The sequence below is a fragment of the Oncorhynchus tshawytscha genome, linkage group LG25 (assembly GCF_018296145.1).
Source record: "Oncorhynchus tshawytscha isolate Ot180627B linkage group LG25, Otsh_v2.0, whole genome shotgun sequence".
Lineage (NCBI taxonomy): Eukaryota > Metazoa > Chordata > Actinopteri > Salmoniformes > Salmonidae > Oncorhynchus > Oncorhynchus tshawytscha.
Window position 1 is genome coordinate 8,722,370 of NC_056453.1, and position 17,545 is coordinate 8,739,914.

A 17,545-nucleotide genomic window follows, 5' to 3' on the forward strand; every position below is an offset into this window, starting at 1 on the left:
GAAAGATGTTCCCGATAAACCGCTAGATTTGTTGAGTAAACTCAAGATTTCACTTATCATGAGAGTGTCCATCGGATTCATAAATGCATCCATTGTTGTGAATTGAAAAGGAGTCCAGCCTCTTGCCAACCATCTGGGGACGATTACGGGCTCCTTTTCCTCCGACCACAGACTGAAAAACAATAGACATCTGCAACCCTAAACACTGCCACCTTAACCTCTTACCTGCCGTCTGACTGCACACTCAGGCAGATATTTTAGAAATGACTGACAATGACCACGACCAGTGGAGGGCTCCTTATCTACCCAACAAAAACCCTGGTAACCTGTACAGGTATACAGACCATTGCTACTGTATAGTGGCAGTCAAAAGTGCCTGAACCACCAAGACACTGTATTTGATTTCTTCTTGAGAGTGCAATGTTTACACAATTGTTCTGCTTATATTACTAAAATGACCAAGTATTAACTAGAGATCGTTTGCGTGCTTAACATAACAAGCAACAGAAAAGTATGCACGCACACAAACTATTTGCTTAAATGTCTCATGCAGAAGATCTGAAAGCTTTTTACAAAGTTTAACCAGAAGTTAGTAAAATTGACTGACTATGGTCAGTGGAAGATCCCGACTTGTCCTCCTGCATGTGCAGGGTTAAACTGTCAAAGACACTTGACTTCCTCTTGCAGCCCCGCGGTCTCCACGTAACACCCTGGCAAGCCCTTCTCAATTTTTTCCTTAAATAAATGTTATAAATAGTGCTGTGTTCTGTTGACTGCCATTCCATCCTCCTCTCAAAGCCCAGAGTGAATCTTTTTTGCACTGCCCTCCTCTCTCAGTCACGTGCACTCTCACTCTCACCCTCTTTCACACCATTCACCTCTTGCCTTCCCTCTCTGAATCCTTTTGCTCTCTCTTTCTATCTCCCTGAGGCTTTCTGGAGGAATTTTTACCTTAGAGTGCCTGTCAAGCAGTAAGAAGAAGCTCTCAAGAAGACAGAAGACAGACCAGGTGGAGAGACTGAGCAGAGTAGCGGAGTCAGTATGCCGTGTGTGAGCTTCCTGTTGGTGGGGACTTGCCTGCTGGTCCTCGGCCCGGCTGTTTGGGGCGCCCCCAGCCAGTGCCCGGCTCAGTGTCACTGCCATGGGGACCTGCAGCATGTCATCTGTGACAACGTGGGGCTGAAGAAGATCCCGCAGGTGTCCGAGGCCACCCGTCTGCTCAACCTGCAAAGGAACAACCTGGGTAGCCTGCCCACTGGCTCCTTCGCCAGCAGCAAGGGTCTCATCTCGTTGCACATGCAGCACTGCCAGCTCCATGAGATTGGCGGCCAGGCCTTCAAGGGACTCAAGAAGCTAATCTACCTCTACCTGTCCAACAACGAGATCACCAGCATCAAGCCAGGTGCCTTCGAGGACCTCACTGAGCTCACTTACCTCTACCTGGATGGCAACCGCATCAGCGACCTGCCCAAGGGAATCTTCTCACCCATGATCAACCTGTTCATCCTGCAGCTCAACGACAACAAGCTGCGTGACATCAAGCCAGGCACCTTCGCCGGAGCCAAAGACCTGCGCTGGTTGCACATGAGTGGCAATGAGATGAACTCGCTGCAGCCGGGCTCTCTGGACGATGTGGAGAACCTGGCCATCCTGCACCTGGACAGGAACAGGCTGTCCACCTATCCTGGCCTGGCCATGAGCAAGCTGAGAGTGGTGGAGGAACTGAGCCTGGCCAAGAACCCCCTGAGGAGCATCCCCGACAACGCCTTCCAGAGCTTCGGACGCTACATGGAGAAGCTGAACCTGGATGGCATGGGGCTGGAAAAGGTCAGTCTCATATTGTTTAAGGGGAGGGGGGTACTTTTATGGTTGCACAAAGAGCTTATTGAGTTGGGAAGGGTGAGTTTGGCAATTGAGTTTAAGACAGGGCTGCCCAACCCTCTTCCTGGAAATCTACTGTCCTGTAGGTTTTCAGTCCAACCCTAATTTAGCATATCTGATTCAGATAGCTAAGGTCTTGTTGACAGGCAGCTAATTAGCAGAATCAGTTGTGTTAAATTAGGGTTGGACTGAAAACCCACTGGACGGTAGATCTCCAGGAAGAGGGTTCGGCAGCCCTGGTTTAAGAGTAGGGCAATGCAATAGTAGGATGGCGTAGAAGCAGTATATGATTCTATTACTATGAGAGAGCATTGCAAGTTTAATTTCATGCAACACAGGTCTCAACGATTAGAGGTACCATGATATAAAAAGCTATATTCTTGTCCTAAAAATTATAGCAGCCCCGCGGATTAGGGAGGCTTGTTGTTTGTTTGTTTTGGTTCTGGCTTGCCATATTTCATTTGCTTATGTACATGTACATTCTGGCTTGACACTGGCCAACTCCCCATTTTCCAGTAGTCAAAAGTTGTTTCTCTTCTCCCAGTTCCGTGGTCACATACCGTAGGCCAAGGGCAGGTGGTAATGGGAGGTGGTTAAGCCGATCTCTACCATTCATCATATTTTGACTGACCTTTCAGGTTTACGAGAGTGTGGGATACGAAGACAATATTTATGCTTTGGTTGTTGTGCTTTCTCCCCATCTGTCTCATTGTATGGTAATAAAATCCTTATGATGACATCCACCCATATGGGAAGCACCCATATGGGAAGAAAGCAGGCCACACGTGGTCAGGATGAGACCAGCGGGATCTCTGTGTCTGGTTGTTGAAAAACGTTCTTCTTGTGATGTGCCACTGTACTGTAGATGCCTTGCTTAAAATAGTTTTTTTTCTGCTTCCCTGATTGCGGAATCATTAACCAGGTTTCCATCCAACCATTTGATGCGGATAAATTAGCTAGTGCATGAAAAAGTTACGATCAGGCTGATGGAAATATGAAATGCCGGTACAATTAGTTCGATATGGTGGGATCTTTTTGTCTGTAAAATGAATTATGTGATAAATGGTGGTGGAAATATTATATCGAAGTCAATTTGGAGTCACGCAATGATATATTGTATGGTCTTCCCACTACGAAATCGGGAAAGGGACTCCCAAGTGGCGTAGCTGTAAGGCACTGCATGTCAGTGCTAGGGTCGTCTCTACCTACACCCTGGTTCAAATCCAGGCTGTATCACAACCGGCCGTGATTGGGAGTCCCATAGGGCGGCGCACAATTGGCCCAGTGTCGTCCGGGTTTGGCCAGTGTAGACCATCATTGTAAATAAGAATTTGTTCTTAACCGACTTGCCAATTTAAATAAAGATTAAGTAAAAAAAATAAAAAATAATTGCAGTTTATTAGGCTACAGATGAAATAAGTTGTGGCTTGATGCTCCTTTCCAATAAATATCAATAACATCATCAGAAAAAAACACATTGAGTCCTGTCAGTCAGGCTTCCTTGATATTACAAAAGGTATCCCACAGGGATCGATTTTAGGTCCTGTATTTTACTGTCCTGTATTTTACTGTCTATTTAAACAATGTTGGTATATCTGCAAAAACAATTAACATGAACCTGTATGCAGATGACACTGTTGTGTGTGCTATTGCATCCATGGTTGACCAGCTTCTTTTTTTGGAGCTTCAATCTGCCTTCATTCCTTTGCCGAAAGCCTTTGTTGAACTGAAATTGGTACTTAATGCAGGTAAAACCAAGTATATATTTTATTCTTCAAACCACTTAAAAATGTATCTGATGATTTATGCATATGTACATGCCCTCATTGATCATGTCCCTGCATCTGGATTGATGAAAAGCTATCTTTCAAAAAGCATGTTGATGAGCTACAGTAGTTAAGAATTAAAATGGACTTATTTTATATGAATAGGTCATGCCTTTCATTAAATAACACAAAACAAATCATTCAGTCAACATTCATACTGGTTATAAACTATGGGGATATTGTCTATATGAATGTAGCTGCTACTGTATTGAAGCCATTGGGCGCAGTTTATCATAGCCCACTACACTTTATTACAGGCAATAGGTTCTGTACACATCACTATACTCTGTGTCAGAAAGTAGGCTGGCCCTCATTAAAATCTTGTAGATCGATGCATTGCACTCTTTCTTTATAAAGCCTCCTGCATAAACTTCCGTCGTACCTTACTTCATTGTTAACTTATAGACGTACGAGATACCCAGACCCGGTCTCAGGGATGGCGAACTCTGGAGATCCCTTCCATCTCTATTGAGTTAGGTCGATCTGCTTTTAGTTTTTTTGCACCTTGCTCTCCAAGGCTCTCTAAAATTGGATGAATTGGTGCCTCTAGGGCAATTCAAAAGGCTGATTGAGGACCTTTTTACTGAACAATGTGTTTATTTTCTATAGTTGTGTTTTGCTTTTAGTGTATTGATGTGTATTATTGATGTGTGTAGTGTATATTGATGTTTTTGATGTGTATTGATGTGTATGCAGGGTTCATCTGAGAAAGAGACTTGGTCTCAGCATGACTCCCGGTTGGGAAATAAAAACACACAAAAAAAACAGTTGATTGTGTTATTTGATCCTGATTGCTCTGCTTGGGGTATGGTGTGGTGAAAAGAGAGCATCTTTCAAAAGTCAAGGTTATTATAGTTTTGTGTTATTTCTATTCATTTTTCGATTTTTATTTGAATTCAGTTTAGTTCCAGTAAGTTTTCAGACCTGATTTGCTAGTTTTTATTTAGTAAAAATATTTCTATATAGTTTTTAGATTATTTAGTTGCAGTGTTGGACAGAATTCATTGCCTGGGAGGCTGGGGTTTTCAAGCTACTGAATCTAGCGGGTAAATATGGCTAGGAGACTGTGATGTTACAAACAGGCCTAGCTTGTGCATCACTAACCCTAGCTAACATGGAAACAATCTGCTAGGTAGCTAACTTGATTGTTCTTACATGTACTAAGTGAAAAAGCATTGGATTGGTGTAAACATGGGCGAGAGAGTCCCCTTTCACCATATGTTTTGCACCAGTCTCGGCGCTATTCCTTTTAAATCTAGGGCTCTATTCAACGCTTCAGCGTTAGAGATTCTGCGATTGAAATTTTAAGGTAATTTCCGATTGAGCTGACATACAGTATGCAGCGGTTACCGTGAATGGTGTCTCCGCTAAAGTGGAAACATTGCCTTTAAATTTTAATCACGCTGTAAAGCTGATTTTATGTGATGTGGATTTAACAGCACCCCTAATCTAACCTTATGTATTACTGCCCCCTCAGATGCAAGATGTGACCCCCCCCCATACAAAAATACAAAAATTAACTGTACAACAAAATGTAGCAACCCCATTAGATCTAGAAAAAAAACTAAAATGTAACATAATTCATAATGGTTTTATTTAACTTTTCTTTGGAGTCAAACATAGTTTCAGTATAGTGTTAGTTTTTCAAATGGGTTAATTATTTTCTATCAGTTTACAACATGTTTTTTTCTTGATTAGTTTTTGTTTTATTTTACTCTGCATCTGAGATTGTGTGGGTCTGGAGTTTTGCACAGTGGTAGAGAGCATTGGTGTTTTAGTATTGTGTAGCTCCATTCCCATATGTAGTTGGTTGGTGGACAGTTGGTGTTGAAGATTGGATGTCCAATCCAAGCTTTGTGAGGACAAGAAGTGGAGTTGGAGTGCTGAGGTCCCTGCTCTTTACATTAAGGAAATACATGGGAATGTACATCAAACATACAAACAATCAAACAATCACCTAGTAGCATCATAACAAACCGCTGGTATGGACCAAACTCTTCAGCATGTACTTTAAACCCAAACACACCATCACACAGGGGTTCCCAAGGCACATACGGATAGCCCAAGATACAGTGCCTTGCGAAAGTATTCGGCCCCCTTGAACTTTGCGACCTTTTGCCACATTTCAGGCTTCAAACATAAAGATATAACTGTATTTTTTTTGTGAAGAATCAACAACAAGTGGGACACAATCATGAAGTGGAACGACATTTATTGGATATTTCAAATTTTTTAAACAAATCAAAAACTGAAAAATTGGGCGTGCAAAATTATTCAGCCCCCTTAAATTAATACTTTGTAGCGCCACCTTTTGCTGCGATTACAGCTGTAAGTCGCTTGGGGTATGTCTCTATCAGTTTTGCACATCGAGAGACTGACATTTTTTCCCATTCCTCCTTGCAAACCAGCTCGAGCTCAGTGAGGTTGGATGGAGAGCATTTGTGAACAGCAGTTTTCAGTTCTTTCCACAGATTCTCGATTGGATTCAGGTCTGGACTTTGACTTGGCCATTCTAACACCTGGATATGTTTATTTTTGAACCATTCCATTGTAGATTTTGCTTTATGTTTTGGATCATTGTCTTGTTGGAAGACAAATCTCCGTCCCAGTCTCAGGTCTTTTGCAGACTCCATCAGGTTTTCTTCCAGAATGGTCCTGTATTTGGCTCCATCCATCTTCCCATCAATTTTAACCATCTTCCCTGTCCCTGCTGAAGAAAAGCAGGCCCAAACCATGATGCTGCCACCACCATGTTTGACAATCGGGATGGCGTGTTCAGGGTGATGAGCTGTGTTGCTTTTACGCCAAACATAACGTTTTGCATTGTTGCCAAAAAGTTCAATTTTGGTTTCATCTGACCAGAGCACCTTCTTCCACATGTTTGGTGTGTCTCCCAGGTGGCTTGTGGCAAACTTTAAACAACACTTTTTATGGATATCTTTAAGAAATGGCTTTCTTCTTGCCACTCTTCCATAAAGGCCAAATTTGTGCAATATACGACTGATTGTTGTCCTATGGACAGAGTCTCCCACCTCAGCTGTAGATCTCTGCAGTTCATCCAGAGTGATCATGGACCTCTTGGCTGCATCTCTGATCAGTCTTCTCCTTGTATGAGCTGAAAGTTTAGAGGGACGGCCAGGTCTTGGTAGATTTGCAGTGGTCTGATACTCCTTCCATTTCAATATTATCGCTTGCACAGTGCTCCTTGGGATGTTTAAAGCTTGGGAAATATTTTTGTATCCAAATCCGGCTTTAAACTTCTTCACAACAGTATCTCGGACCTGCATGGTGTGTTCCTTGTTCTTCATGATGCTCTCTGCGCTTTTAACGGACCTCTGAGACTATCACAGTGCAGGTGCATTTATACGGAGACTTGATTACACACAGGTGGATTGTATTTATCATCATTAGTCATTTAGGTCAACATTGGATCATTCAGAGATCCTCACTGAACTTCTGGAGAGAGTTTGCTGCACTGAAAGTAAAGGGGCTGAATAATTTTGCACGCCCAATTTTTCAGTTTTTGATTTGTTAAAAAAAATTGAAATATCCAATAAATGTCGTTCCACTTCATGATTGTGTCCCACTTGTTGTTGATTCTTCACAAAAAAAATACAGTTATATCTTTATGTTTGAAGCCTGAAATGTGGCAAAAGGTCGCAAAGTTCAAGGGGGCCGAATACTTTCGCAAGGCACTGTATCATTGACCATACAGTGAGGGGGCGGTGTTAGCGCAGTGATTGATCATTCCTGAGGTTCACGTTGGTGTTTGAGGTGGGTGACTGCCTCATTACACTTAAGTGCAGTCTGAAGAGGCCTTTAAGATCTGGCTAGTTTCCATCCTTTGGGGAGTCACTATTTACAAATAGAGTGATGCATAGATGTCCCCTATAATCGCTCCAGTCTATGGCAGAGAAGTTTGAACTATCATACAGACACCCCAAGGCTAAAGAGTTCATGGAACAACAGCAGGCACAGTCCAGGTATCACTGGAAATAGTTTCCTATCTAGAGATAACACAGCCAACCCTTCATCTAGTAACTCATAGCGTAACAATGTAAAATGTAATGAGGTTGCACAATCGCTATCTCCCTCGGCTGACCAACCCCAATCCAGGCCTGAGTGGAGAGATGAGAAGACCTCGAGAGAGACTCCGATGAGAGCTTTTCTGCCTAATTCCCAATGAACACACTGCCCGTTATAACTCCATATACTGATGGAGGGACTACCTTGCTGCATATATTCCAAACTCAAAGTTCATTCAATACTAGAAGTGAATCTAATGTTTGAGTGCACAGTATCCATGCTACAGTATGAAGACATCTCTCTGGCAGACTGTATACCTGTGAGTTAGGGTGAGGGGAAAGCAGCGGGAGATGTTGAGGTTTTTGGGGTGGCGGGGGACATGGTTATTTTTAAGGTGTTTTGTTTTTGATTGGCCATATCCAAGCATGTCCCAGCCTAATTCTTACACAAGTGTTATTTTCAGCTTTGTGATTTTTTGTGCCCTCAGCACGAGGATCCTGCAAACAGGTCAGTAAGGTTTAGGAGAGAGGTAAATAGAGGCAGGGTGTTCCGTGGCCCATGAAGGACAGGTATTTTTAGCTTGTACATCGCCCCTGAGTTGAATGGACAATTGGGCCCTTTGCAAGCCTTCCTGGCAGAGGAGTGGCTCCGAGAGAGAGAGAGAGAGAAACCTGACCATGCTGGAAGTCATCCATCTTCCATTGCCTCAAATTACCAGAAACATCCAACTCGGTAGTCGCAAACCTCCGCAGTGGAAATTTCCAAAAAGACGCCTCAATCAATAGCTTCATCTCTTATAGACATACACAACTAATCTCCCCCAAAGCAAAGTCCACCCTCCTCTCACAGCTGCCCCCGGACCTCCTTCCTTCCCTCTCTCCTCCTGCTAGAAGGCTAAGAGCCAAACTTGACATGGTGAGCATCAGTTCATCTTGCACCTCTGTGTAGTTTTTAGCGGCCTCACAAACACATATGAAGTTTAGGAGAAGAGAGGGGTGAGACAGTCAAGTTTACATAAGCAACGCTGCAGGAACCAGTTATGAGTGGAGGCTTTCATGACAGAGTGACTCTGCTGTAGGAAGAAGAAAAAAAGGATTCCCTCAACCAAACATCTCAGTCTGCCCTCTGACAGATATTAAGGATGAGGTCTAACTGCAAGGGTAGAACAAATTCTACATCCATCTATCAGCAGGCTTGGTGTGATCTCAATGCCCTGTGAGAGTGTATCAGTTGGTAGAGCATGGCGTTTACAATACAAGGGTTGTGTGTTCGATTCCCATGGGGGACCAGTACGAAAATGTATGCACTCACTACTGTAAGTCACTTTGGAGAAAAGCTTCTGCTAAATGAAAGGGGAGATTTACCTGACATATTGGTTGATTTTAGGGACTTCAGTAGTTTAATTCAGGGATGTCAAATGAGCCGTGGGAAGCTATTATACATGCAATAAATTACTTTTGGATTTGAAGGACAAGACTGTTCTGGGTTATGTTTTGAATATCTTGTCAAAGTCTATCTTTTCAAGTGAAACTAAAAAGCCTCTTATACTGTGTCTGTATCTCTGCCTCTAGTTCTCTGACGCTGCATTCAATGGAGTGACGGCCATCAAGTCTCTGCACCTGGACAACAACAAGCTCAAGTCCCTCCCCAACAGCCTGGAGTTCACCACTATCACCAACCTCACGCTCTCCAACAACCCCTGGAGCTGCACCTGCATGCTTGCCCCTCTGCGCAAGTAAGGAGCTCATATTTAACCTGGCTAACAAGACAAACGTGGTAGCCATAATGTACCACACTTTTCCTTCAGTAATTGGAAAATGCCCTCTCCTTTTCCGAGACCCTGTGTCTAATTCTCTCTGTTTCCCCCCACTAGGTGGATGGACTCTAGCCGCCAGCGCCCTGATGCGCTCTGTTCATCTCCATCCTCACAGAGAGGAAAGCAGATTAGAGACAGTTCTGCCTTCAGCAGCTGCAAAGTCAAGACAAAGAGAGCCAAGAAGGGCACGCGCCATTAAAAGAGGTAATCTGACTGTCGATGACTCTACAAATTACAAAACTAGTCCGCAAATAGGAAAGTAAACCTCAGTTAAGCGAATTCATGAGCTGAAGCTAGCAAGCTTCCCACTGGACACAAACTGGTTGAATCAACATTGTTTCAATGTAATTTGTCATCGTATTGTGTAGTGGAATTCATGTGGAAAATACATTGGATTTGAAAAAGGTCTTCAACCTAAACTGTTGTTTTGAGGGTGAAATTTCAAGCACAGGATTGTCATCATGTTAACCAAATTTCAACATAGAAAACCCTATAAAATATGTTGAATTTGTACCGTTAAAACCATGCCAGATCTTCAACGTTATATCCACTATCAGAAAAATACTATGGGCTGGGCAGCACCTCCTGGATAACTGATTTATCTACAGCTACCCTATGGTCTCCCATCCAGGGGTTAACCAAGCACAGCCCAGCTATGATATTTTCACTGGCTATTACCAATGTGCTATTGTGAGAATGATAGTTGAGAGATCTCCACTTAAAAATAAAATACATTTGACCAGCCCCGAGTGAAGCAGCAGTCTAAGGCACTGCATCGCAGTGCTGATGTGCCACTACAGCCTTGGGTTTGATCCCAGGCTGTGTCACAGACGGCCATGACCGGAAGCCCCATGGGGTGGTGCACAATTGGCAAGGTGTCGTTAGTGGAGGGTTTGGCCGGGGGGGATTTTCTTGGTTCATCGTGCTCTAGTGACTGCTTGTGGCGGCCGGGTGCCTGCAAGCTGAACTTGGTTGTCAGTTGGATGGTGTTTTCGCCGACACATTGGTGCAGCAGGCTTCCGGGTTAAGCAAGCAGTGTGTTAAGAAGCAGCGCGGCTTGGCAGGTCATGTTTCATAGGACGTATGAGTCTCGACCTTCACCTCTCTCTAGTCCTTGCAGTGATGAGACAAGATCGTATCACGAAATTGGTGAGAAAAAATAATTCCAAAGGGTAGGTTAACAGAGGAAATGAAATGTGACCATACTTTAACACTCAGTGCCTTGAGAAAATATTCATACCCCTTGACTCATTCCACATTTTGTTGTGTTACAGCCGGAATTCAAAATGGATTAAATCAACAACAACAAAAATTCAGCCATCTATACTTAATACCCCATAATGACAAAGTGAAAACATGTTTGTAGAAAATGTTTGCCTATTTATTGAATATGAAATGCAGAAATATCTTATTTATACAAGTATTCACACCCCCGAGTCAATACTTTATAGAAGCATCTTTGGCAGCAATTACAGCTGTGAGTCTTTCTGGGTCAGTCTCTAAAGAGCCTTCCACACTTGGATTGTGCAACATTTGCCCATTATGTTTTAAAAAAATCAAATAAATCAAGCTCTGTCAAATTGGTTGTTGATCATTGCTAGACAACCATTTTCAGGTCTTGCCATAGATTATTCAAGTAGATTTAAGTCAAAATTGTATCTCGGCCACTCAGGGACATTCACTGACTTCTTGGTAAGCAACTCCAGAGTGGGCCTTAGGCTTTAGGTTATTGTCCTGCTAAAAGGTGAATTAATCTCCCAGTGCCTGGTGGAAGGCAGACTGAGTCAGGTTTTCCTTTAGGATTATGCATGTGCTTAGCTCCATTCTGTTTATTTTTTATCCTGTAAAACTCCCCAGTCCTTAACAATTATAAGCATTACCCATAACATGATGCAGCCACCACTATTCTTGAAAATATGGAGAGTGGTACTCAGTAATGTGTTGTGTTGGGTTTGCCCCAAACATAACACTTTGTATTCAGGACAGAAATATATTGTTTTGCAACATTTTTTGCAATATTACTGTATTTTACTTATTGCAAACAAGATTCATGTTTTGGAATGTTTTTATTCTGTACAAGCTTCCTTATTTTCAATCCGTCAATTAGGTTAGTATTGTAGAGTAACTACAATGTTGTTGAGCCATCCTCCGTTTTCTCCTATCACAGCCATTAAACTCTGTAACTGTTTTAAAGTCACCATTGTTGAAATCCCTGAGCGGTTTCCTTCCTCTCCAGCAATTTTCCTCAAAGACACCTGTGTCTTTGTAGTGACTGTGTGTATTGATACACCATCCAAAGTGTCATTAATCACTATGCTCAATATATATCCAACAACAACAATATTTGCTTTTTTTTCATTTTTAATCCATCTACCAATAGGTGCCATTGGCAAACCTCCCTATTCTTGGTGGTTGAATCTGTGCACTGCTTGACTGAGGGACTTCACAGATAATTGTATATGTGGGGTACAGAGATGAGGTAGTCATCCACAAATCATGTTAAACATGTTAAACACTATTATTGCACACAGAGTCCATGCAACTTATCAGCAAATGTTCACTCCTGAACTTATTTAGGTTTGCCATAACAAATGGGTTGAATACTTTGAAAAACATTGACATTATGGGGGAGTTGTGTTTAGGCCAGTGACAAAAAAAATCTACATTTAATACATTTTAAATTCAGGCACTAAGACAAGACAAGACAATGTGGAAAGGTCAAGAGGTGTGAATACTTCCTGAAGGCACTGTATATCATCAATCATGCTATTTAGGCATATATATAATTTGCAACCCTAACAGCTATCGTTTAAATTCAACCCCGAATTCAACAAAAAAAGACAACACAATAGACTTACGATTTCAGGCCCTTGCTGATTTAAAATGGTATGATATTATATTTAGTGATGCTGAATTTTATTTGGTTGTCAATGCAACCAAATATCAACATTTGCAAGAGATGCATCTTCTGCTTCATCTGTGCCACTGTACTTAGTCTGGCTTTAATTCCAGTTGGCCTACAAATGAATCATTCATATGTTGGATTCACTCCTCCATCCAACCAAAAAAATCGAAGTTAAAGAATAGGACTAAATCAAATCAAACTGTATTTATTGTTGCACTGAGCAGAAATCACTGCCCCATTCCCTGGTTGCTAAATCTCTAATAATTTGCTTAATTTCAGTTTGTGTGACAAAATAAGCTAGTATAGTGTAGAGAACTATTGTAACATCTAAACCGCTGTGAAATATATTTTCCATAATCAAAAATATTGTTGTATCAGCTGTTTGAAGCTGGTGTGCAAACAAAAATTAAGAATAGGAAGCATAGAAATAGCTTATATAGAACTGATCTACCGCTTTGGACTTGCTTTCAAGTTGAATGATTGATTTATAACTAATATTTCTATGTGATTTTGGTCACGTTGCCTAAAAAATTACATATTGCCACTTTAAAGTGCATTTAAAGTTTGACTTAGTCCTATTCTTCAATTTTATTTTGAGTTGGAGACTTGAATCTAACATATCAATTATTAACTACAAAGTGGAATTAAAGCCATACTAAATCAGTGGCACAGATGGAACTATCCAAGCAGAAGATAAATCTCCTTCAAATGTTGTTTGGTTGCATTGACAACCAATAGAATTCAATATCACTTTTGAAATACAATAAATAACCTATTAACTTGTCAACAAGGTAACAAATGATATGTTGGATTCACATCTCCAACGCAACCAAAAATGAAAGTTAAAGAATAGGATTAAGCCAGTGGCTTAGATGGAACTTTCCAAGCAGTAGATACATCACCTTTAAATGTTGATATTTGGTTGTGTTGTCAACCAAACAATTCAATATTACTTTTGTAATACAGTAAATAGTATCTTACAAACAAATGTAAAATTGAACCTTAAAATGAGTCACACATCCATGGCCACATTTGAGGTTACTGTAACTATACATTTCTTCTATTGTAATCATATAAAGCATGTATGTTCAAGATAGCATCACAGGTCTGTGGAGATCTTCACAATTACTGTAATAATCTGCTCAGAATCTTGACTGCCATTGATCACTTGCAATATGCACTTTTAATGTAATCTCAACTGCAATCCAGGTCATTTGGTTCTGCTATAAAACTAAGCACAATGATAACAAATGAATCTGTTGTATAAATAAACCTAACATCTGACATTGTATTACCATTTGAACTTTGCTGTGCTTTTAATGGGTTGAAAGCGCAGTGATAGACATTTGAATTGACAACTAAACCAAAAATCAGAGATTGTTTTTCCTTTGGAATTTGGTTGTGCTTTTAGAAATTCAATTTACGTTTGACATGTAAATGTAAAGACATTTGAGAGTAAAGACATTTGAGAGTAAAGACATTTGAGAGTAAAGACATTTGAGAGTAAAGACATTTGAGAGTAAAGACATTTGAGTGAGTGAATGTACAGGGCATTAGGAAAGTATTCAGCCCGCTTGTTCTAAAATGGATTAAATCGTTTTCCCCCCTCATCAACCTACACACAATACCCCATAATGACAAAGCAAAAACAGTGTTTAGACATTTTTGCAAATGTATATGTAACTGAAATATGACATTATATATAAGTATTCAGACCCTTTACTCACTACTTTGTTGAAGCACCTTTGGCAGCGATTACAGCCTTGAGTCTTCTTGGGTATGACGCTACAAGCTTGGCACACCTGTATTTGGGGAGTTTCTCCCATTCTTCTCTGCAGATCCTCTCAAGCTCTATCAGGTTGGATGGGGAGCGTCGCTGCACAGCTATTTTCAGGTCTCTCCAGAGATGTTAGATCGGGTTCATTCAAGGAAATTTAGAGACTCGTCCCGAATCCACTCCTGCGTTGTCTTGGCTGTGTGCTTAGGGTCATTGTCCTGTTGGAAGGTAATCATTTGCCCCAGTCTGAGCGCTCTGGAGGAGGTTTTCCTCAAGGATCTGTCCGTACTTTGCACCGTTCATCTTTCCCTTGATCCTGAAAAGTCTCCCATTCCCTGCCGTTGAAAAACATCCCCACAGCATGATGCTGCCACCACCATGCTTCACCATAGGGATGGTGCCATGTTTCCTCCAGACATGACCCTAGGCACTTAGGCCAAAGAGTTCAATATTGGTTTCATCAGACCAGAGAATCTTGTTTCTTCTGGCAAACTCCAAGCGGGCTGCCATGTGCCTTTTACTGAGGAGTGGCTTCCACCTGGACACTCTACCATAAAGGCCTGATTGGTTTAGTGCTGCAGAGATGGTTGTCCTTTTGGAAGGTTATCCCATCTCCAAAGAGGAACTCTGGAGCTCTGTCAGAGTGACCATGTGGTTCTTGGTCGCCTCCCTGACCAAGGCCCTTCTCCCCAATTGATCAGTTTCGCCAGGCGAGCAGCACTAGGAAGAGTCTTGGCGGTTCCAAACTTCTTCCACTTTAAGAATGATGGAGACCATTGTGTTCTTGGGGACCGTCAACGCTGCGGACATGTTTTGGTACCCTTCACCAGATCTGTGCCTCTACACAATCCTGTCTCGGAGCTCTACGGACAATTCCTTCGACTTCATGGCTTGGTTTTTGCTCTTATAGACAGGCGTGTGCCTTTCCAAATCATGTCCAATCAATTGAATTTACTGCAGGTGGACTGTTTTTGCTTTGCCATTATGGGGTAATGTGTGTAGATTGATGTTTTTTTATGTTTTTATTTAATACATTTTAAAATAAGGCTGTAACGTCACACAATGTGGAAAAAGGGAAGGGGTCTGAATACTTTCCGAATGCACTGTAGGTTGAAATCTTATTGATCAATGTTTCAACCAAATATTACCCAATTATCCATACTGCACTGACGTGGTGTGCCCACCGGGTTATGAGTTTCTCAGTATCAGACCTGCGAGAGTTTAAAGTCATGAATTTACCGAAGTACATCTTGACAAAGGGTTTTGATTGTGCTACACATTTCACATTTTTGCTGGTCCCTTTCAGGCTTCAATGCTTTCCTCACAGCTTGTATTCATATGAAGGAAGGAATTTGTGTGTGTAGGACACAAAATGACTTTGGCTTGAGACGGTAGCACTTAATGTCAGGGGATGGTTTGGGACCTGCCTAGCTTGACGTTCATCTTTCCCTTTCCCTCTTCCTTCCCTCAGAACTCTCTGTCTGCTCGTCAGAGTCTGTCCCTGGCTTTTCTTTTTCCATCTTGGCCTTGGTGTCCTGTCCAGAACAGAACAACGTGTCCCGGTCATGGCGTTGACCAGTAGGAGGGCAGACTGTTTGATTTGGCTGCTGATGTTTGTCTTTCTACAGGAGACGCTGCCTGAGGGGAAAGGCCTGTCCAGGTGACGGGCTCTGTACGTGTGCAGAGAAAGAAAGAAATAAAGCAACTCTAACTGCTACTTCAAGACTGTCCAACTCACTATCTGTCAAATCTCAATTTCACATGTACACACAGGAAGTGATACATGACACAAACACATGCACACAAAAAACACAAACAGAAAACCAAAAGGCTTACACGAAGCAGAGACTCAAGAAAACACTTGTACACAAGTGGAAGAATTGTGTGGTTCAGTTAAAAGACAACATTCACACAACCCACACACAACCTTTATCAATACAAACACACACCTTTCTTTCACCCCACTCTCTTTTCAACGGCTGAGGAATTTGTCAAGCGTCCTACAACCAACACATAGACAAACAGCCATGTTGACTCTCCTCGACGCCAGCTTTACACCTTCACACCTTCAGCTTTACACCTTCACCTTTCAGGACCCTGCCGCCTACTGCCACAGCAATGGCCTACATAATTCCCCAACTATGGGTCACTCCGTTGGTCATGTCTCGCTGTCTCGCTTCTCCTGTGAGAAATTCTCTGTCAGACTGAGAAAACATCCTGAAAGGACTGTGACCATAAAACGGACGTTGACGTAGCGTGACCCCTCTCAAACTCTGACCAAAGGTAAACGATACATCACAGCGCAGGCGGCTGAGGACTTTTTCTGAAAGGGTTTATGAGACAACGGAGCGATGGCAGGTCAAAGTTGAGAAGGAACAGTCAGAGACGACATGAACAAAGAGAGGACTCCAGTTTTCCAGCAGTATCTTTCGTTTAACGAATGAATACATACAAAGGACAATCTCCCTAGAGATATAAAGATACTTTATTCTTACATGAATTAAGTTTAAAAGGGTTTGCAATGCATTTAAATATGTTATCACAGGGGGAAATGGTGTACAGTTCAAAATGGATATGAGAAAAGGTGGCAGAGGTGTCATGTCTTTGACTAAATAAGTAATATACTAAATATTTTGCCTTTTCCATCCACCCTGCTGTGGCAATGCTTCATTTGTTAGCAGACACACCCAGACAGTCTGTGTTACATTTCATTTAAAGTAATTGATTGACATTGAAAATATATATTTTTTACTGCTAAGTCAATGGATTGTCTATAAGCATCATATAAGCATAAGCATACTCTGCGAGTATCATAACTCTTAAGATTTGGCTCTTCTTTTTTATGTATATTGAACATCATAAATGTATTTTTTTGACTTTTGGAGGTGAACAACTCACATCCAATAAACATCTGAGAAATAAAGATGTAACCTTGTCTGTCTTGATTCCATTTTCAACTGCCCTGCATTAACAGATTAAGACATTAACAGAGAGACAATATCATAGGGATAGCCAACCTTGCTCCTGGGGAGCTACAGGGTTTGCAAGCTTTTGTCCCAGCCTAACACTAATACACCCGATTCAGCTAATCAAAATCGTAATCTGTAGCTTATTAGTAGAAGCATGTGTGTTAGTGCTTGGCTAAAACAAACACATGCAGTAGAGTCGGCCAACAACCCTGCAATGATGAATCTGGAGGGACGTTTGCGCATTAAAATGTCTCCCTCTAACGAAAAAATATATAAACTGCGCCCTGCAGTGACGGTCCTGAAGGGTCAGCTCACAGCTCGTTTTGATCCTTCCCTGCTAACCAG

General features: G+C 41.8%; 1 protein-coding gene across 2 annotated transcripts; it reads left to right on the forward strand.

Annotated features, from left to right (window-relative positions):
• The first annotated feature begins 791 nt into the window (after positions 1–791).
• LOC112224134 (chondroadherin) lies at positions 792–17,166 on the forward strand. 2 transcript variants are annotated; one of them, XM_024387462.2, is made up of 4 exons: positions 792–1,827; positions 9,305–9,468; positions 9,607–9,753; positions 15,703–15,850. In XM_024387462.2, the coding sequence occupies exons 1-3, from the start codon at positions 1,042–1,044 to the stop codon at positions 9,746–9,748; spliced, it is 1,092 nt and encodes a 363-aa protein (XP_024243230.1). In that variant the 5' UTR covers positions 792–1,041; the 3' UTR covers positions 9,749–9,753; positions 15,703–15,850. The 2 variants fall into 2 exon arrangements, with proteins under 2 accessions (XP_024243230.1, XP_024243228.1); XM_024387460.2 differs by lacking the exon at positions 15,703–15,850 and adding an exon at positions 15,860–17,166 and having other exon boundaries at positions 793–1,827.
• Positions 17,167–17,545: the final 379 nt, after the last annotated feature.